Source organism: Hippocampus zosterae, chromosome 18, assembly GCF_025434085.1.
Source record: "Hippocampus zosterae strain Florida chromosome 18, ASM2543408v3, whole genome shotgun sequence".
NCBI classification, from domain to species: domain Eukaryota; kingdom Metazoa; phylum Chordata; class Actinopteri; order Syngnathiformes; family Syngnathidae; genus Hippocampus; species Hippocampus zosterae.
The window spans coordinates 9978403-9999412 of NC_067468.1; the positions used below are offsets into that span (position 1 = coordinate 9978403).

General features: G+C 49.1%; 2 protein-coding genes across 8 annotated transcripts; one reads left to right on the forward strand and one right to left on the reverse strand.

Moving 5' to 3' along the window:
• Positions 1 to 16: 16 nt before the first annotated feature.
• On the forward strand, positions 17 to 2706 carry capslb (calcyphosine-like b). Of its 3 annotated transcripts, XM_052050897.1 has the most exons (5): positions 35 to 331; positions 524 to 737; positions 1471 to 1648; positions 1724 to 1933; positions 2031 to 2706. In XM_052050897.1, exons 2-5 carry the CDS (start codon positions 601 to 603, stop codon positions 2130 to 2132), a joined length of 627 nt encoding a protein of 208 aa, XP_051906857.1. In that variant the 5' UTR covers positions 35 to 331; positions 524 to 600; the 3' UTR covers positions 2133 to 2706. The 3 variants fall into 3 exon arrangements, with proteins under 3 accessions (XP_051906856.1, XP_051906855.1, XP_051906857.1); XM_052050896.1 differs by having other exon boundaries at positions 17 to 331; positions 544 to 737; positions 1471 to 1933; XM_052050895.1 differs by having other exon boundaries at positions 19 to 331; positions 1471 to 1933.
• Positions 1999 to 20811, reverse strand: myo5b (myosin VB). 5 transcript variants are annotated; one of them, XM_052050530.1, is made up of 39 exons: positions 19431 to 20271; positions 16244 to 16354; positions 16006 to 16177; positions 15646 to 15790; positions 15390 to 15546; positions 14831 to 14974; positions 14583 to 14664; positions 14307 to 14414; positions 13856 to 13965; positions 13101 to 13508; positions 12215 to 12355; positions 11582 to 11704; positions 11167 to 11250; positions 10309 to 10437; positions 10113 to 10210; positions 9700 to 9786; positions 9332 to 9443; positions 8698 to 8909; positions 8438 to 8594; positions 7947 to 8186; positions 7563 to 7808; positions 7388 to 7481; positions 7144 to 7274; positions 6967 to 7086; positions 6755 to 6889; positions 6419 to 6505; positions 6110 to 6352; positions 5948 to 6042; positions 5367 to 5565; positions 5100 to 5193; positions 4891 to 5025; positions 4532 to 4683; positions 4357 to 4443; positions 4115 to 4265; positions 3509 to 3812; positions 3270 to 3444; positions 3106 to 3186; positions 2817 to 3028; positions 1999 to 2635 (listed from the first exon to the last, which is right to left on the reverse strand). In XM_052050530.1, exons 1-38 carry the CDS (start codon positions 19455 to 19457, stop codon positions 2840 to 2842), a joined length of 5565 nt encoding a protein of 1854 aa, XP_051906490.1. In that variant the 5' UTR covers positions 19458 to 20271; the 3' UTR covers positions 1999 to 2635; positions 2817 to 2839. The 5 variants fall into 5 exon arrangements, with proteins under 5 accessions (XP_051906490.1, XP_051906493.1, XP_051906494.1 ...); XM_052050533.1 differs by lacking the exons at positions 1999 to 2635; positions 19431 to 20271 and adding an exon at positions 20648 to 20811 and having other exon boundaries at positions 2709 to 3028; positions 13101 to 13182; positions 13243 to 13508; XM_052050534.1 differs by lacking the exon at positions 1999 to 2635 and having other exon boundaries at positions 2709 to 3028; positions 13101 to 13182; positions 13243 to 13508; positions 19431 to 20270.
• Between the last annotated feature and the right edge of the window lie 199 nt (positions 20812 to 21010).

Here is a 21010-nt window from a genome sequence, read left to right on the forward strand (position 1 = left end):
GGGTTAACCTTCGTACGATGTCCAATCAGCGCTCGTTCTCCGAGAAAGACATCTAGAGGGCGTGCTCAAGCAAAATAGCTTGGCGCGATTGGTCACACTGCACCTGGCGTTCATGACTGGCGCTTCTTCACAGTACAATCAGCGATCGTTCCGAACGAGCAATTCAAAGGGGGCGGGGGGCGAGGAGGAGGGTGGTGCGTCTCCGTGGCTACGGCGGCGTTTCAGGCAACTCTTGTACTCACATTTCACGCTTCCGTTCGTCGTGTTTTCTTTAGGGTGTTGGGAGATTTCCCCTCCGCGGGAGGCGCTTCCGGTGTGTGTTGAGTGACAGGTGAGTCCAGTAGGGTCAGAACAACTAAATGTTTTGCAAAGAAAGAAAACAAACACGCAGGATCCTCAACTAGCAGGTTATGGTTCTGTAGTTTTGCTTTGGGAATACTCGGACGTGTCGGAAAGACATCATCCTGTTTGTGCGATTGACAGTGACGACATTTGTTGACTTCATAATATTTTTTGGGGGCAGTGACAAGAACTTTTCTGCAGAAAAGCAAGAGGAGCGGTGGTGGGCGGGGTTAAACAGACATCGTGGTGGCGTCACAGATGGCAGGAACTTCCAGGCACGACCGGGAGATGGCGCTCAACGCCAAACGGCAGCTGACGTCATGTTCCGACCCGCTCGAGAGACTCCGCCTCCAGTGTCTGGCCAGAGGCTCGGCTGGCATTAAAGGTCTCGGAAGGTGAGACTTGTGCGCTTGTTTTTAAGTCAAACAATCCAATCCAAAAAAAAAAAAAACCCAGCATAGACCAACACAGTTTTGTTTAACCCGGCAAGTCACATCCACTAATGCTGACATCAGACTATATAAATGTCGCCCGATTTTGATCCGATAGAAGTGTCGCGGACAAATGTAATATTTAGTAGCTGATTTTGAGTTGTTTTGTAGCCCGTCTAGTGTGATATAATCAACGATGAGTGTAATCACTGACCTTTAAGGGTTTGAATCCAGTCCAGCCACAACTAAGTTAGCCTGTAATTGAATTGATGGAGTACAGACTCAAGCGGGGGTGTCAAACTCAGGTCGGCATGTTTTGCATTTCTCCCTGTTGCAACACACCTGATTCAAATGAACAGGTTCAATGACAGGCTTCCGCAGAGCTTGATGATGATCTGATTATTTGAAACAGGTGTGTTGCAACAGGGAGACTTGGAAAACAGCGCCCCCTCCAGGCCCTGATTTTGACACCCCCGATTATAGTAAGGTGTTTTTAGCCCCCCCAAAAGCCACCATGTATAAGAAAGGCGATTTTAGCCCCAAAAAACGACCATGTATGGTACGGCGTGTTTAGCCTAAAACATTTATGCTAACTGGCTAGCATCAACATGTTGGCTAATTAGCTTTGGTTTTGAGGAGCATGTACACACTCTCCGGTTGTCCCTCTTCATTGGATTTTTTTTACTTTGTCCCTCAGAGCGTTCCGGATCATGGACGATGACGCCAACCGCTCCTTGGACTTGAAGGAGTTCCTTAAAGGCATCCACGAATACGGCCTCCTGATGGACAAAGAGGAAGCGCTTGCCATCTTCCAGCGCTTTGACCGCGACGGTAACGGCTCCATCGACTTTGACGAGTTCCTAATCACGCTACGGGTAAATGCGCCATGCCGACCATGTCCCCAACGCCACTCCGCTCTGTTGCGACTGATGGCGACCTGTCCTTGGCAGCCTGCCATGTCCAAGGCTCGCAGAGATGTGGTCATGCAGGCCTTCCACAAACTGGACAAGACCAAAGATGGCGTGATCACCGTAGACGACCTTAGGGGTGTCTACAATGCCAAGTATCACCCCAAATACCAGAACGGCGAATGGAGCGAGGAGCAGGTGTTTAGGACCTTCCTTGACAACTTTGATTCGCCATATGACAAAGACGGGAAGGTAGGAAACACACATAACAGATGTTGTGGAACTTTGTGTTCCCAGGGAAAAATGTACATTAACCCTCACGAGCTGCTGCCATTTTGACCTCACGCAGGTGACACACGAAGAGTTCATCAACTACTACTGCGGCGTCAGTGCCTCCATCGACAACGACGCTTTCTTCATCCTTATGATGAAGAATGCGTGGAAGCTCTGAAATTTCGACTCCTCACCGGCACAGGGATTTTTTTCTTCTTCTAAGGAGTGGACCTGGAGTTCCAAAAAAGTCCACTAGAAATCCCCATGTAGTGATTGTGGAGTCGGGAATGATTGCCAACGGAGTTCATCGTTGCCCACTCCCCGATCGTTACAAACGCATTTTCATTCAGGTGAGGTGGCCGACTTACAAATGAACTGACGCCATTCATCCAATACACTCGAGTCAGGATTGTTCTACAGTGGACTGACTACATAGTGGACTGCAGCCCATTGGACTAGTTGACTCGATGGCTGAAATGATCCAACTAAAATTTGCGCATTAGGAATTGTGATATGGTTGACTAGGATATGCCCAAAGGATCTACTTTAGGATTGACGTTTACATAGTGCAGTGGATTTAATGATTGATTGAATAGTGCACCATCTCTGGGGGCAAGTTGACAGAGGGCAGAAATCATGAATCGTATACTCTTTCATCCTGCGAGGTAGTGGAATATTTGGCTGAAATGAAAACAGAAGTTGTTATCATGGCAACGTCCTTCCGTAACAAATAAATTCAGTTGCGAAAGGAACGTCTTGTTTCAAACTGAATGTATTTTACAAAATGAGTACAAACGTTGACTTGTGATCAAGGTCAACCAAACTCTTCACGTTGAAATCCGTCCATATAAATAATGGTCACCTCCCGCTGGCGGGGAAGTGAGGTCAGACCCTGACCAGGAAGTGGAGTCCCAGCGAGGCGGGAATGTGGAGTGTCTCCAGGCCCAGCGAGGACGGCGCGTATGGGAAGAGCAGCGGCAGCGTCTGCTTGGTGTCCACCAGCAGCTGGGGGGCTTCCTTGGCCACGCCCCCCTCCTGAGTCGCGCCAGCCGCTTCGCACTCCTGGAGTTGCTTCTGCACGGACACATTCCCGTTACATGCGCGCTACTCACAAAGACCCTCACACGTATTTTCAGTGTTGTGTGTGTCACCTGTATGTTCCTGATGAAGGATACGGTGACGCGCTCTTCAAACTCATTGAGCGGCGTATACAAGTTGAGGATCTTGACGATCTGCACGCAAGCACAAAGGAGGAGGAGAGCGTCAGTCGCCTTGATTGACTGGGGCTGGTGGGCATTCGGGGGTGGGGGGCCACCTGCTGGGAGTTGAGGGCAGTGCACAGTGAGCAGATGGCGTCGGCGTCCTGCGAGGTTTTCTTCTTGACTTGCAGCAGCTGAGCAACTTGAATGATGGGACAGAGTGCCTGCGCTGCCCCCGTCTGGTACAACTTGTTAGCACGCAGCCACTCCTCCATCTGGCTCGTGTTGTACCTGCACACGCACCAACGCCAGTCAACACATTCATAGTATATCTCGCGCACGCTTTTCGGCAAACCTGAGCTGCATGCCGGTGCTCCAGGAGCAGACGTCCTTGCGCAGCAGGATGTTGTTGAGCGTGATGGCGTTGACGCAGTGGAAGAGCTGGCGGACCACCTGGCCGGCGATCTCGGGGTCCAGGCCGTGGTCGCGCATGACACCGTCAAAGAGGCCCAGCTGGCGGATGAGCGCCTGTAGCGTGTAGCCGCCGGCTGCATTGCCGGCGCTCCCGTCCTTGTCCACGCTGGATGAACGGTTCCGATAGCCGGCGGGCTTGACCCCCGCCAGGCTCGGGATGCTCTCGCTCTCCAACATGGCAGAGACTGACATGACGCATAAGATGAGACAACAGAAAAGGGTCCCAAAAACAGGCTAAACAAGCACAATTTTGACAATCGACTATGCAACTGCGCTCATTTCTTTGGTTCCGTTGCTTTGGCTTTCCCATTGAAGCGTGATCCAAGAATACTAAGATGGAGATGTAATTTTTGGACTCAGCATCCAAAAAAATGCTGTGGCAAAATCGACATATTCAAGGTTGTCAGGCTTAGCGAGTGGCAACGTAAGATGGCCACTGGCGGCTTGACTGAGTGACAATCTTTCAGGAAGTGGAATAAGTACTGACCAATCATGGGCTGTATGGTGGCCTCGGCGATGCGTATGAGCTGCTGGTAGATCTGAATGGAAAGGTCGCTGAGAACTTGTCGGTACTCGGCCAGGTCGAAGTTCTTCAGGCAGTGCTCGTTCTGCTTTGACGTATTCTGAACCATGAACGCCTAACGCACAACACACACTGTTCAATTTCTTGTGCAGTCAACTTCAAAGTGTCAAGATGGCGTCAACTTTCGAAGGCGGCGTTGCAGTCACCTCGTCGCCGCTGTACTGTTTGAGGCAGTGCAGGAGTCGGCTGGTGTTGGCCAGCCAGAAGGAAGTCGTCTCAAAGTCTTCGTTCCTCTGCACGCAACAAGGATGTCAGCTCAGGCGTGGGAGCGGGAAACCGTCACGCCAGACATGCACGTGTGTGTGTGTGTGGTGCTCTCACCTTGAGGACGCGCTTGATGGCGTTGATAGTGGCGGTGAGCAGAGACTCCACCTTGCGGTCGTCGTTGACGTAATCAGCGTGGCGGACGCACATGAAGAGGATGTACGCCGGAAGACACGGGACTGTGCCTGACAACATGCCAGGACGCATATCTGTAAAACACATACAGGCCAGGACGGGGCGCTAAGTGGGGGGGTCATTACCCGAACACGTCATGTTGTTTAGGGAAAGTTCTGCATTCTTTTCTTACTATATCCATGACAGCTGTCAAGTCATGTGTTTGACATAAACTGGCTGATTAAGAAATAAAGAGTATTGGCCAATGGGGCCATCCACCCAAAGAGGAAGCGCCGTGTGACCTGTGATGAGCGTTTTGATGAGCATCACTTCGTCTTCCTGATCATACTCCAGCATGCCCTCAAAGTCTTTCTCCTTGCGTTGAAGTGTCACATGGCGACCCAAGTCGGACCTGGTGCGACTGCTGCTGTGACTCACTGAGAACACGCACCGTGACAAGGGAGTACGTTACTGTCGTGGTGATGGCGAAGGGCCACGCGTTCTACTTTACCTTCCAGCTCCTGGACCTTCTTCATGTAGATCCTCAGCTGTTTCTTTAGCTTGCGCTCGTTCTTCTCCAGTTTCTCCACCAGCTCCTTTAAGTCCTGCGCGAGGAACATCACACGTCACACGCACAGCCAACATACAAACGCCTATCGCACACATACACACTACAAGGTATGCGCACGTCAGGGCACACGCTTCACACGAGTTACATGAGCGCCCCGTTCCACGAGGTGGCGTTACGTGGCGAGTGCAACATTTGCTTTGCACTGACCAGGTTGTCGTTGGTGAGCCTGGTGATCTCCAGCTGCACGCTGTACTCCAGCAGGGCCTCCGGCGACAAGGACGTCGTGTAGTTGAGTGCCTCCTGCTTCTTCTCCACGTCCTCCTTCAGCGTCTCCACTTCGGCCCGCAGCGCCTCCACCTCCTCGCCGTGTTGGCGTGCCTGAGACTGAAGCTCGCACTCGAGGAGTCTAACCCGCAAAAAAAAAAACCCACTGAGTATGGTGCAGACACTCAAAGGCGCCACCAGGGGGCGAAATGCGGACCACGGCAGGTCCCCACCAGCATGACAAGGAGCAGAACAAGAACAGGAAGGGGGGGCAGAAGAAACAGCAGCAAATGTCAACCTGGTGACTTGTTTGAGACCGGCGTATGCCAGCAAAACTTCTCCGTCCTCGTTCAGCTCGGCCCAGTCAGACTCGGGCCAGGAAGTGACGTCGGAGAAAGAGGAAGAGGCGTCAGAGAAAGAGGCAAGCAGGCTGACAACGAGAGGGCTGAGATGTTAGGGACAGGAAGCGTGCGGGCGGGGCTTAGCGAAGAAGCGCAGCTGGATACAGAATGAGGTCAACCTACTTTTTGGACTGGCACACTTGCTGGTAGACCATCAGAGCCTGGTCTTTGTCCGAAGGTAGAGTCCCCATGTCAACTTCATCCGCGCTCTCGTTCTCCTGTAACGCAAAAACACCACATGATGAATACACAGCGCCACCCCGCTGGACACCTCCGTCCACACACCTGTGCGTGTTTGTTGTGGTCGTGTTGCTGCGCGGCGCTGACGATCTGCGTCCTGAGTATGACCACTTCCTCCTTGCGCGCGTCCAGCTCCTCAGTGGCTGCCTTCAGTTGACTCATCAGGATGTCGTAGCCATCGCGCAGCTGTTTGGAGGCGTCGGTGTCCGCCGCCCGTTCGCCTACGCTGCGACGCAACTCGTTGAGATCGTTCTTTAGCTGCTGGTTCTCCCACTCGAGCTCCTGACGCTGCGGACGCCCGGTTGATACGTCACAAAAGATGTTTTTGGGGAAAAAAAATTGAATTCATAGTACCTTCAGGCTATTGTAGGCCAAGTCTGCTGCCTCCTGCTCTGCATCAGCTGCGCTCTTGAGACGCTTGGCTGTCTCCTCCTCGCAGTTCTGGAAGTTGCATTCGGTTGGCGGCCAGTTCATATGATTTTTCAAATGGACAGATGAGCCATCTCATATTAAAAAAAAAATAAAAATCATCCCACAGATGAATGGATTATGAAAATAACCGTTAGTTACAGAACTAATAGATATACTGGAGATAAAAAAAACGTGAAAAGGTGAATCGACAGGACCCAACTGGGTCATATTTTTTTCCATTCCAATGAGCAAACGGTGCTAACGTGTTAACGCGCTAACCTTGTTCCTGGCTGCTTCGTCGATTTTATCCAGGCTGGCCTGCAGCCGCTTCCTCTCTTGTTCTAAGTCGCGCACGCGCTTCTGAAGCTTGATGAAGATGCTGATGTCCATGGCCGCCTTGTCGGCGCCCATCTCCTGCGGGAGCAACATGCACACAAGCATCAATAAAGTTCTCCAACAGGCACGCACACACATACAGATGTCACACAGACCTCCACCAGCTGCAGGGCGTCATCGGCGTCTCCCGCCTCCGAGGTGGAGATGGACGTGTAGTTAGAGTCCGACTCCAGGCTGCTCTGATTGGATGAGGTTCGGTGGTGGCCCATCTGGAACTGTGCAAAAGTCAAACGTGTCCTTTGTCCAAAAGGAAGCAACAAAAAAAATCCAACCTTGCCGAGAGAAACTTCTTCCTTCAAGTTGTCGTATCTCTGCTCCAGTCTGGAATATTCTTTCAGGAGGTTTTGGTAGCGACGTCGCTCGGCGTCCATTTCGGCGCGCAGCAAGGCGCTTCCCACATCCTCTGCGGGCGTACACGCACAAACACGCATATGCAATACGCTGGCTGTGAACAGCTCATACTGTGCAACCATCTCACCCACGACGGGCCGGTGTACCGCGGTGCAATTGGCTGACCTTGAGCGCGGCTGGACTGTTGTTTGATCTTCTGGTTGAGTTCTTCCTTTTGGCTCTTGAGCAGTGCGTTTTCTTTCTCCAGTTCGGCCACCCTCTGCCGAGAAAGACGTGGAGCTCGATCACACGGCGGATTACGAGCAGTGTTTTTTTTTTTTTTCTTCTACGACGCTCTCACCTGGGTAAGCACCAGCTTCTCGGAACGGTGCTGCTCCTCCATCTGGCTCTTCTGGGCCTGGGCCTCGTCCAGCTGCACGCCGAGCGCCTCCAGCTCGGCCCGCATCGCCGTCAGCTGAGTGGCGCTTCCCTGCTGGCTGCGCGCCTGCTGCAGGTGCTGCAGCTCCTGCTGGACGCGACTGAGCTCTGTGCCGAGGGTGGTGTTGGCGCGCAGGAGCTGCTCGTTCTGCTCGCGGTACTCCTTTCCCTACACATCGGCGGAAAAATTGAAACATTTTGAACATCTTAAAATAGACGTAGTAATACGCGAGGGATGTCGTTAACATTTGTCAACCGTGGGTATGTGAAGAAATGTGGTGGCGCGGGTGCAGACGCGTGACGGTACCTGGTCGTCCATCTTCCTCTGCAGCTGGACAATCTTGTTCTCCATGCCCGTGTTGAGCTTCTTCAGGCCTTTGGTCGAGCGCGCCTCCGTCTTGAGCGTCTTGAAATGGCGCAGCGCCAGAGTGCGCCTGTAGGCGCACTGCAGCACCACGGCGGCCCGCCACATCCGCTGGTACTTGAGCCTCTGCAGCCACCCGCGGACGCACTTCTGGATGATCAGCGCCTTGTGGTGCAGCAGGAACTGGAAACGGGCAGGAGAAGGCGTAAGCGTGACGTGGCTGGCCAAATTGACAACGTCAGGCCCCCCATCTGCTCACAAACGCTACTTTTGTCCACCCCAAGCACACAAAAGCGCATGCTTTCATGTTACCGTGACCTCATTCACATGCAAGTCGCTTATTCGTCGACATGTTTGGTGACTCTCATATTTTGTTGTTTGTACTCACTCTTGTGTGTTTTGTTTGTAGCCCATTGCATCCATGTGTGTGTTACCTCCTGGTAGATCCTGCGTGTGAACATCCCCCGCGCATAGGCCTGGATGGTGACTGTGGCCCAGCGCACGTTCAGGAAGGCGCGGCGCTCTCTGGCCATGCGGTAGTTCTTCTGGCACACCACGGCGGCGCGTGTCAGGCGCAAGTATTCCGCGTATCTGTGGGCAGAGGTTATGGGGATGTAAGATCATCAGCGAGCGACAGAAATGAAAACGAGGTTTACGAATATGACGACGTTCGAGGATGGGAGCGTGGACTGACCTGCGCGCCAAGTATCCTCGCCCGTATCTCTGCAGCAAAATGACAGATTTGCGGATCTTCTGGTAGCGGACCTTCTGCAGCCATCCGCGCACCGTCTTCTGGACGGTGATGCAGGCGGCGCGGAACTTGTCGGCGCGCAGCTTCTCCAAATAGGCCACCTGACCCGCCCGGAAGAAGATCTTGCTTTTTCCCAACTGGAACATGTCGCCTTCCTGGCCCGCCCACAAGAATCCATCAATCAATCCATTCATCAGTCAAACAAAACGACGGTCGCCGTCAAGCTGTTTGTATCTACCCGTTGAGCATGTTGGCGTCCTGACTGTCACGCGAAGAGTATTTCACCACCACTATTTCACCACCATTTGAGGTAAATGAAAATAATTGTTGTTTTTAATAACTGTACAATCCTATCGAGCGCCATTTTTTGTTATGAAACAGGAAATTAGAATTGCCCCGCATTCTCTCAATGCAGAAAGATGCTTTTCCAAGCGAGCGTGGCCGGAGAAGAAATTGGATTTGTATCTCGAGGGGTGACAGAGTTTCAGTGAGTGGCGAGGCGTGCAACTGGAATTTGTTGGCAATTGTGCAGTTGAGCGGCGTGCGTTTGCCGACGGCATTTTTTGTAGCTTCTCACCTTGATGAGCGTCTCCAACAGCTTCTGACACACTAACTTCTTGTCTGGGCACGACATGTCCGACTTGCGCATCAACACGCGATACCGGCTGAAGAAGTCGTTGTATGTCCACCTGTACAAACAGGATTCATTTCAGATTTTTCTTATGCCAGCGACATACAGTGACAGTCCCAATTACAGGCGTGGTTCACCCGTTGATTTTTGGGCGGGATGAAAAAAGGCCCGATTGACTGGGGTTTTTTTTTGTTTTGGTTTTTAGGCTTTGGCCTCAAAATAAAAACAGAGGGTGAACAATTCATTGGGAACTGATTGACTTTCAAATTAATCAAAACCATCATAAAAATTCATCAACGGTCAGAGGGTGTGACCTGGACGGGTATCCAGCGGCGCTGATGCGGATGGTCTCCAGAACGCCGCACGCTCGCAGCTGCTGCACTGCTCGACCAGAGTCAAACCTGCAACGCGCACGTTAACAGGACGTGAACTTTCATGTGACGCGCGTCAGCAAAAGGGAACGAGTACGTGACACCCACTGGCTTTCCTCGACATGAAAGCATCTGCGTTTGTGCTGTTAACATGGGATGTTCCGCTTCTACGGTATGTCGCGTGCGTGCTTCACTTGGGAGATTTGTACAGTAGGTTTGACTTATCGGGATGTGTGCTTGTCCTGTCGGCGTGCAGGCTGTATTTGTGTGTTTATTTGGTGAGGCATTTCCCCTTTGTGGACACCTTTGTGCTGTCGACATCGGAGGAGGAGGGGAACCCCCGATAATTGACTTACGAGAAGGCCTCCTTGACGTCGTTGGGTTTGATGCAGCGTACGTAGTGAGGCGTGGTGGCGTTGAGTGTCTCCATCAGAAGATGCAGAGAGCTGCGGAACTGAACACAAGCGCGCCGGGCGAGATGTGAACAAAGCCGTTGCGGGCCATCGCGCGCGCACCTCCGCCATTGCCGAGCAGGGCGGGCCAGGCGCTCACCTGCAGGCCGACGCTCTTCCTGTGTTCTTTGTTGGGTGGTTTGGGGGCGGACTTTGCGGGCCGCACGTTGACTCTGGCGGATTTGGGGGCGCCGTCCTCGCCGCTGAACAGGTCGGCCACCAGCTGAAGCTGGGGACACACTCAGTCGATTACGGCCCTTCAAACATGGGCCAAAATAATCAGCTAAATGGCCAATGTTTGTCGATTGACTTGACCTTGATGTACTCCAAGCAGTGACCGCAGTTGGACACGAGTAACATCGGTTTCATTATTTGTTATGTCTCAAAAGTATATCATGAAATTTGGTGATATGCTCATTCTATGGATGTGGCATTCAAAACAAAGCAAACTTTAATTTCTACAAGCAATATTAATCAAATATAAACGTGTTAAGTATGACACAATTTTAACTACGGGCAGCACAAACATATCTGACGTGGATTAACGTGCTTATAATTTCATTACCGTATTTAAATGCTTTGCACCACGCAATGCACTCTGAGAATTGAAGTGACATTGAAGCGGAGAACGTATTTTATGCAGTTTATATTTTTTTTTAATCCATCAGCCGATTAATCAGTAATTGGAATTTAATAATTTAATAAAAATCAGCTGCGGCCTATAAAAATTAAATGTAAATCTCACGTAATCTATTTCAACTGAGATTTTGGATATCTTCAGAAGGGCTGATGTGGATTTTTTTTAGGCATTTCAGATCACCAATTAATGAGCTGATTAATTGAAAAGAAAAAAATGCTGGTTCCTTAACGGGCAAATAAAAGCCAACGTTATCGACTGACCAATTCATCTGTTGGGCCCTGATATGCATCATGTCTTGGGAGGAATTTGGATTCTCACCTTACTGGCCTTGAGGATGTTGATCTGCTCGTCATTCACGGTGTCTCTGTTCTTCTCCAGGAAGCCTGCACACTCGTACGCCACCTAGGGGCAACGGCGTGCGATACATGCAAGGAGCTCAAACGCGGCAGCAACGCAGAAGTGATTTTCCATTTTTTTGTGACAGATTTGGGAAAATCAGGATTTTGGAGTCCATCAGTGAGTACAAAAATAATGACAATCGATCACTAATGCGATCAGAAGATGGACCAATCTATCCAATGTATTTCAACAACTCGTTTAGTTACTGTACAGTGGTCCCCTACTATAGGCAGGGGATTTGGGTTAGGATGGGGCCAGCCCCACGAATATCCAAAATTAGCATATATTTTTAAAAAAATTAATAACACTAAAACTTGCAGGCTCTGTCACTCGCCTTATCAGCAAAATGGACGATGATGAAAGCAGAGTTGGACATTCGAGGTTTCTGAAAGTGGGGGCTGGAGGCATGTTGCCTGTACAGCTTCTGAGCCCAGTTCTGATCTGTTCCTTTGGGGACCTGCAAGTGCATCGACAGGAAGCGCATCATCAGGAAGTCCACGGAGGTCGTACACAGTACTTTGGGCGAGAAAGTAGTCAAGTTGATGCGTCGCAGGATAATGTGAGAAATGTGACGATTAAGTCCAGAAAACCCCAAAAATTTTGATGAGAATCCATGACAAGAACTGTGCGGAAAATGTTATTTTACCTGAAGAATCATATCAGAAAAAGAGCTGTAAAAACAATCACGTTATATTTCAAGAATAGTCATCGAGAATAATTTGTAATTTCATGAGAATAATCAAAAAACAAGAGAAGCAAGTCAAAATTTTACAAGACTAAAATCATTCCAAGAAATAAGTAAGCCTGCTATAAAAATCAACACACAACTGTGCCTCAATGGGAAAAGATGACTTGAGATGTGAGAGCGCTCACCAAGCAAATTTAACTCGGATGCTGACGCAAGACTTTAGTCCCGCGTCACAAGTCAAAAGTGTTCATGTTCTGAGAAGGAGAAAAAGTGACTGACTTTGCACTCTTCGTCCAGAAGGTCGAGCACGCCGAGTCGCGCCTCGATCAGGTCGATGCACGGCTGGTTGTCGTGGAAATCGATGAGGGTCCACGGGATCTGCTCTTTCATGTACTCCTCCTGCTCCAATTTGAAGACGTGCTGGACACGCATCACATCATGCACACACCATTAGCACCCACTGCCAAGAAAAACACGGCTTCCTCCCTCCCACCCAAACCTTGGTTGCCTTTTTGTTCATTTCTCCCCCTTTGCAGGGCAACTTCAATGACAGAGGGGGCCGCGATTTCAAGGACAGCCCATGTCATTAAGAGTTTTATGACAAAATTGCCATTTTCCGTAAGGACCAAAAGATGCGCACGTCTATATTTTGGGGGGGTGGGTCAACCAATGTACATCACAAGAACGATCCATTTAAATGCTGAAATGGAAATCAAAGATTCTCTCTTCAAAAAAGGAAGCAAACAAAAATTTCCCCTATTTGACGAGTTCAATACCGTTATTTGGAAGATTTTTTTTGTTCCTAATGGTAATTATTTTGTATTTTGTAATTTCACTGTCAGCGACTACATGGCAGCACACTATTTTGCCTGACACCAAATTTGAGAACACAAGAAGGAAAACAGTTTGTATTTCAAGCGCACCCTAGTTTTCACTCAAGATGATTGAATGTCAAATCCTGCTTTTTACGCCTACACAAAGCAACGGCTGATGGTTCATTTTGTAACTCTGGTTCCAATTCATGCCTTCTGCCCGCCCCAGAGTGGTCAGTCCCTCCGAATCTTTGTGTGTTTGCAAGAGAATTAAGCGACTCGTGACATATACTGCCGTCATTCAAATCTCATCGACGCTCAACTCAACATCCTAAGTCTAGGGGGCACCTCACCGAATTGAACTGCTGCTGAAGCTTCTCGTTGGCGTAGTTGATGCAGAACTGCTCAAAGCTGTTGATCTCAAAGGTTTCAAACCTGCGGGCGACACGATTATCAGCCGGGACCTGATGAGAGCAACTGAGATGGGGGCAATACCCGTAGATGTCGAGGACGCCGATGAAGGAGTGCTGCTTGGAGGTCGTGTGCAGCGCCAGGTTAATGTGTGACACGATCCAGTCGAACATGCGGGCGTAGATGTGCTTGGCCAGGGCGTCGCGGGCATTGCCTGCCTGCTTGGCCGACATGTTTTTTACGTAGGTCTCGGACGCCGTCACCAACTTCCTGTGGCACAGCCAGTGCTCCATTTGAGGATGCTCCAGGCCCAGAAGCCTGCAGAAGTGAGCCAGGTGGACGTCGTCACTCTGAAACGACAATCGGCCGTCAGGAGCGTCGGGGGGGACTTGGCGGCCCGTGATCACATGACCACGCAATCAAACTCTTTGTTTTTACCGGGGATGCTAACATGTAAAACAGGCCAATGCTTTTATTTGAATATTTTTTGTGTGCTTATTCTATCAAACCTGACATCAAGTATGCAATTCTGTCCATATTTGTTGGTTGTGTCATTTTTTTCCCCCTGCCAAACATCGATTCAGTAGCGGAATTTAAAAAAAGAAAAAAAAACTATCTGTTCGACCCTGACGTCCAACAGTTGAGACATCATCACCACTGACGAAAAGCCAAGAATGAAACCAAAGCGAGTACTCACTGAGACATGGCACGACTCGCCGTCCCTGTCGGCGTAGATCTCGATGTTGCCCAGATGCAGGACGGCCGCCAGGACCTTGAAGATGGCGTTCTGGCTGGCGTCTTTGATGCCTGCACACACGCATCGTGAGGACGGCCATGAGAAGATGTCAAAGTGCGATATCAGTCGGAGGAACTGCTCACATCACTAACCATCCCAACAAGCCCGACTAGGCCAACTATCTTTATCACTACTTCTTACAGACTTCCTCAAACTACGTATTTTACCCAAGCACTCATGCAAACTGGCTTTGTGCACTTTTTTTTTTTTTATTCAGTTGCTGCGCTTGAATGGATGTGACATTCTTGTCAACTGCCAAGGGACTACGTGAATGCCAACAAGCGTCACACAATTTACAAAGGGGGTTGTGAGTGAGGGAACCAGGGGGTTCAGGGCGGGGGTGGGCACTCACCCAGTAGTCTGAAGGCCTGCCTGGTTCTGTCCAAGTCGTCAGCGTCACTCACGCCGTCGATGAAGATGTTTTCGCCCATGGACGTGTACACAAAGTCTTCGGCGCTGGCTGGCAGCAAAGGACAGAAATAGGATCATTGTGTTTTAGTGGAGATCAACTTGAGTCACGTCATATTTCTGCGGGCGAGTCGGGATCAAGTCCTGTGATGACGGCCCAGCTGGGCCTGGCCAAGTCACTGCAAAAAGAAGCGGCGTGTTCGGAGTGGAGAAGACTCACTGAGGCTCAGGTCTCGCAGTTCCGGCAAAGAGGCGGACGCGCACAGCTGGTAGAAGATGTGGTAGTTGCGCTCATCTTCAGCCTGCAACACCAGCAACAAACACATCAGACCGCAGCAATCCCCGCTCTCTCCCCTCTGCTTATTTCCGACAATCGAAAAAACATATTTACACTTTTGATTGCTTCCTTTGTCCTTTGTTTACCTCTGCATATGACCAAAAAAAGCAACTTTCCGACATCTGACCCACCTGGAAGACCACCCGCGACTTCTCAAGCAGGTACGTTCGCATGTTGGCTCCGATGATGTGGTAGCTGCGGTTGAACCCGATCTCGATGTACTTCCCAAAGCGACTGCTGTTGTCGTTCCTCGTGGTCTTGGCGTTCCCAATGGCCTAAGCCCAGATGAAGTACAAAGAACGGTACCACGAGTCAAGAGCAGGAAGATACTTGTAACATTGGCCACCTTCAAGTTCCTCCCCACTGTCCCAAATCGACCAAAAAGGACTCAACTCACTTCAATAAACCATTTGGACTACAATCGCCTCCATGATGTTGACTAAACCTGGCAAATTAACTAGGCTAGTCCAGACTCGTGTGGACAAGACTGGACTAGATTCCGCTCCATGATAGTCTGAGACACGACAGTGCATTAATTTGAGTCGTGTTGATCTGACTTGACTCACACCCGTGACTGGAGCGACTAAACTGGCCTCATGAGGCTTCCCCGTAACATCGGAGTAGACTGGAGTAATATGGAGCGTCCACGAGAATGGGCTGACCTTCCTGATGGGACTGGACGAGACTGACCTCCATGATGGGATTGGAGGCGAGGACTTTCTCCTCGACATTGGTGTCGTTGGCAGCTCCTCCAACGGTGGCAAAGAACCTCATGGCATACTTAGCAGAAACAGTCTTGCCTGCTCCCGATTCTCCACTCACGATGATGGACTGGTTCCTCTCGTCCCTGAGAAACGCAACCCAGTGGGGGGGGGGGGGACGGACGTGACTGCCGTGCTCCTGCTCGCGGCGACGCTAACGCTTTCCGCCGCCGTCGCGCTCCCACCTGGCCATCTGTTTGTATGCTTCCTCGGCCACGGCGAAGATGTGCGGGTCCATGTCGCCCATGTTCCGACCGCTGTAGGCGTTGATCACCTCCTCGCCGTAGATCTGCAACTCCTCGTACGGGTTGATGGCCACAAGGACGATACCTACGCACAGCGACGCAACACACTCAGCACTGTGGTAAGAGTACAAGAAGAACAAGAGCCACGCGGGAGAGATTTTCTTTCTGACTGCAAATGCGGTGGTAAGTTTTGGGGAGGGGGGGCCTTCAAACAGGTGACGATTACTCCAGGACACGGAAGCAAGAACTCTTTTCCCCTGAATTTGAGTCAGGAAAACCTCAGGAGGTGGCAGCACTAACCGCAGTAGGTGTAGATGTGATTGGACTCCAGGAAGCGCACTCTGAGGTTGTGCAGCACGGCGGGCTCGTGAAGGTAACTCAGCGCCGTCAGGTCGTTCTCACCCACCAGGATGTCGGGGTTACGCAGGAAGGGCATGGCGTTGCTCGAGGGGCCCACCGGGTATTCCAGCGGCTGGGACGAGATGGTGACGCCAAGTCAGCCATGTCACAGACGAGATGTCACGATAAAAGCGCTTACTGTGCCATCCTCCAGGCTGAGGTGCAGCACGGACTCTCCTTGCTTGAAGTCTCGGGTGATCTCCGCCGCCTGCCATATGTTCTCCTCGTGCGGGATCCATACCCGCGTGTACTGAAATACACCCACGCACAGACACACATTCAGAGATAAAGACACACACAAAAATTAAAAACACATGTACACGTGGAGACACAGACAGACACACACACACACACACACACACACACACACAGAGTGACATATAGAAAAACACATGTAAACAGACATAAACACGCACGCAACAAGTCACCCACGACAAGCGATGAGTCATGAGTAATCAGTGCTTACAGAGCAGCGGGTGTGCAGTCAAGACATGGACTAATACAATGCCAGTGCTGCGCCAAACGTGCGGCCACGGGGTCACTGAGAGGAGCTGGGGGCCTCTCATCAATTAATCCCCCAACAAAAGCGCGAAACAACGGCGGGGGGTGGGGGGGAGGGTATTTTCACAACAACAACAACAAGAACAAGAAGCTGTTGTGCAGGTTTGTGTGGAAGGAGAACAAGATTGAAATGTCCTGCGATGGGGGTGAATGGAGGCAGGGGTAGAGTTAGACACCTGCATCTGGCATATCAAAAATACAGAAGATAAAAAGAGGCGTGGCCTGATAGGCAACTGGGCTTCATATCTCGTACAAAGTCCACAATGGAGGCATGGCAACAACTAAGACAGAGAAAGACAGCCAATCAATCAATCAATCGTTAATACTCACCATTAATAATCATCAATAAACAAAAGACTGATTTGAAAGACTTCCTGTTTGAGGAGGCCACGCCCCCGCAAGCTTCCTCATAGCAGGAAGCTCCACCCACCAAGAGGAGGCTGCGGATCAAGATGTACAGGAACTACACGCGCACACTCACGTGCACATAAGTCATGCACATAAAGATGCCCACACACACACACACACACACACACACACAAAAAGTCCCATACGCACATGTGCAGAAACACACACAAACAAACACAGATTAGCACACAAATTTAAAAATGCACGCATGCACTCACTTTTGTGCACAAACTGCCTAACACGCACGTGCAGACAATTGTACACAAACATACACACGCTTGAACACCAACACTCACACACAAAAGCGCAAGCATTAGCCTAGCTAATGTCGCACATGTGCTGCTCATGATGAGGTCACCAACATGCAGCATGTCGAACTTTTGTGAGTCATTGTCGTTAGTTATGAGTCAGTGGGGTACGGTTGTGCGCTCGTGTTGTGTCTATCCAGCATCTGTTGTGAGGACCCCCAGACTTGGTTTTAATCCTGCGCTGCAGGTGGCAGAGGAAGCAGATGGAGGTGTGTGTGTGTGCGTGTGTGTGTGTGTGTGAGGACTTAAGGAGGCAAGTTTGGCAGACCGCCGAAATGTCTGCTTCTGACAATAAAAGGTACTTGCTCAAGGAGCTTTTCAACTCAGCTTCAGTTGTTGTCCTCTTTGAAAACGGCAGCATGTCACTTTAATAATAATAGCAGTAGCAAAAATAATAATAATAATAATAATACGCAATAAAGATGAGGGCTACTGCAAAAAACATGCTCACAGTAGCAGAATGAATTCTACATCTGAATACATGATGAGATCAATGTTTGCTACCCTCGAACGGCTGCTTGCGACATTGACAATCAATTTGAGGACTCTTAAGGAGGTCACAAAGAAAGCCAAGTTGTCCAATTTGGAAACAACTACAGGCCTCCCTCACCTGGGCTCATTGAAGGTCAGGGTTCATTCATTCATTCATCTTCCGAGCCGCTTGATCCTCACTAGGGTTGCGGGGGGTGCTGGAGCCTATCCCAGCTGTCTTCGGGCAGTAGGCGGGGGACACCCTGAATCGGTTGCCAGCCAATCGCAGGGCACACAGAAACGAACAACCATTCGTACTCACACTCACACCTAGGGACAATTTAGAGTGTTCAATCAGCCTGCCACGCATGTTTTTGGAATGTGGGAGGAAACCGGAGCACCCGGAGAAAACCCACGCAGGCCCGGGGAGAACATGCAAACTCCACACAGGGAGGCCGGAGCTGGAGGTCAGGGTTCAGGACTCAATATTATTTTCTAAAGTCACAAATGGTGCAGGTTGCACACTCCTGATCTGTGTTGATCCTTTCTCACAATAATCAGGACAATGACGTACCAAGGTAGGAAATAGATGACTATCAATATGCAACATTATCACCATAAATCTCTGCAAGTGTTTCCATATTTGAAATCACGATGTCCATTAAGTGATGAACTATATTCAGAACATACAACTCATATTTTCACTGGATGTCAGTCATATTGAATGATATTGTTGTAGAGCAGAGCTCACCAAGCTCCAAGAACCACAGACTGTGGGCCTGCTCGAAAAATGGCTCAGCAGTGATTTGGGAGACTTGTGATTTTCTCGGAATACGGTTGAAGTGATCATTTGAAAATGTAAACACTGGCAGATTTCTGTCTTGGATACTGACAGATATCGGTGTCCTGATTATTGTGAGAAATCCTTCACTTTAATGAAGCACATTAATGATTAAGAAGATCATGATCGTAACATTAATAAAAGTCATTTGAACAAGTAACTTATTTCAAGCTGGTAGACCTTTGAGTCAATCAGTACCGTGACTCAAGAAGTCGCTCTCACTTTCACAAAGGTTGCTGACCCCTGTTCTGGAGTAACAGTACAGTACTCTTACTTGACTATAATTTGAATTTAGGTCAACGCTAGTCACCTCTGCTCACCAGTTAGTACGGGAGCAGTTTTTTTTGTAGAATATTTAGTTTTACTCTTACTTGAGTCCTATTACACTAGAGGAGTTACTTGAGTAACTCCAAATAATTTGTAGCTACTCAAGACATTTCCATAGAGGCAACACAAGCAGCAACTTCCTCGTCCACACAACACCGAACCGAACTGAGCCGAACCGAATCCAACCAAAGCGGGAAGCATGGCGTCATCTTTCTTCCCCATTCGCGTCGCCCATATCACTGCAGGTAAGCGACAGGTGCTCTCGCGCACTCTTGCGTCACCAAGTTGGCCCATAGGCGTCACTAAATAAGCGAGCGACAACGTCTTCCTTCCCGAACCAACCAGCAGGCAGGCTGGCTGACTAACTAACCAACTAACTAATTAATTAATGGAGTACTCGACTGACTCACCGTCGTGTAGAGCTCGTTGACGGACATGTTTCTTTTTACTTCCCGAGGACCGCCAAAGTCCACACGCGCGTACGCGTCCAACCCGGAAACGGCCGCCGCTCACGACAGGTGCATCTTGGCAGGTACTTCCGCAACGGCGGCCGTTGCGATTTCTTCTACCAACTATTCTTTTCTTTGTAAGAGAAGAGTTGACCTGATTTGAGGTGAGTGTGCAAGACCATCCGGTTGCCGAGTTTCTTTCATGGATGGCACCGGGTTGACTTTGTTGACGTGCACGCGCACCGCTTAAAGAGACAGTACAACCTCGCCACGCAGGTGCTGCATTGACGTGCGTTGTGATTGGAGGCGTGCTGTGACGTCATCGCTCGACGTAGACACGATGACGTTATGGGACTCAAAATAAACTGCAAAAATTCACTTTTTGTTTGCTCTCCTTTTAACAAAAGTGGTCACCCATCAAGTTTTAACTCTTTATTTTTTGATTGATCGATTTATTTTTCGACTATCCTCAAATAAACTTTCAAGTTTCCATTCTTGATGTTCACATTGTTTACTTTTTATTTTAAACTGAGGTCAACCGACGAATACTAGTTTTTTTTCAAACAACTTTTTTTCAAAACACTTTCAACCAGTCCTTTTACTTTTTATATTATTTTCAAATTATGTATAAAGAATAGTTCAACCTCCCTCGACTGACAAAAACGTTCATAACTTTTGATCTTGTTAAAACTTGCAAAAATTACCCTCAACGAGCATTTGAACTTTTTCTTTTCTTTTTTAATTACCTATTTTTAGTTGAACTGCCATCTACTGACACATTTTATCTAACATGTTTAACAATTCCAATTTTCTCTTTTTCGAATTAAATTAATCTTCAACCACCTTTTCATTTTCTTTTTTAATTTTCAAATGAATTTTTTGTTGACTTTCTAACTCAATTTAATCACTTATGTTTTGGCCTTATTTGAACTGTCCTCAGCAAACCTTTGGTCATTTTATTTTATCTTAACTTTCAAATGTGCGCCCTTTTAATGGATACTTATTTAAACAGCTATCAACGTATTTTTTTAAAGACACACTTTTAATCAAAACACAAATATTTGTATTCACTTTTAACCGATTGAGATGTTTTGGAGCTGCTAACCATGTTGCCGCGCTGTAATAAACCATCTTGTGTTTCCAAGCACTTTGACCTAAGAAATGAAATGAGCGCTTACCTTTTTGTAAGGGTTATAATGTGAGCTCATATTTCTTCATGTGTGGTCTCGATATTGATGTGACGTGTCTCCCGTGTGGGGAAGTGGGAAGCCGACAAAACTCTCCCTTCCTGAACACTCCCTCTACAGGTATGAGCTTCCAGCCGTCCCGCCCAGAACTGCCACACTGATTTTTCAGCAAGATTAATCCTAATGTCACATCAGCGCCATCGACTGGTTTGACATGTGCACTGCGTAGGAGGCACGTGCATAGATTATTTTTGGATGCAGGTGCTCAAGCCAAAAATTGATTTTGAAAGTTTTTGAGGGTTCCGACTCGGAACAGCTAGTAGTTGGTGTTTTTTTGCATAATATTTCACCATG

Excerpts from the sequence above, each read along its gene's own strand:
- capslb (XM_052050896.1), top strand. The coding sequence starts at position 601 with ATGGCAGGAACTTCCAGGCACGACCGGGAGATGGCGCTCAACGCCAAA. Across the intron at positions 738-1,470 it reads GGCATTAAAGGTCTCGGAAG|AGCGTTCCGGATCATGGACG; the intron begins GTGAGACTTGTG and ends TTTGTCCCTCAG. Across the intron at positions 1,934-2,030 it reads CATATGACAAAGACGGGAAG|GTGACACACGAAGAGTTCAT; the intron begins GTAGGAAACACA and ends GACCTCACGCAG.
- myo5b (XM_052050530.1), bottom strand. The coding sequence starts at position 19,457 with ATGTCCGTCAACGAGCTCTACACGACG. Across the intron at positions 9,787-10,112 it reads GACGTCAAGGAGGCCTTCTC|GTTTGACTCTGGTCGAGCAG; the intron begins GTAAGTCAATTA and ends TGCGCGTTGCAG. Across the intron at positions 7,087-7,143 it reads AAGAAGTTTCTCTCGGCAAG|TTCCAGATGGGCCACCACCG; the intron begins GTTGGATTTTTT and ends ACTTTTGCACAG.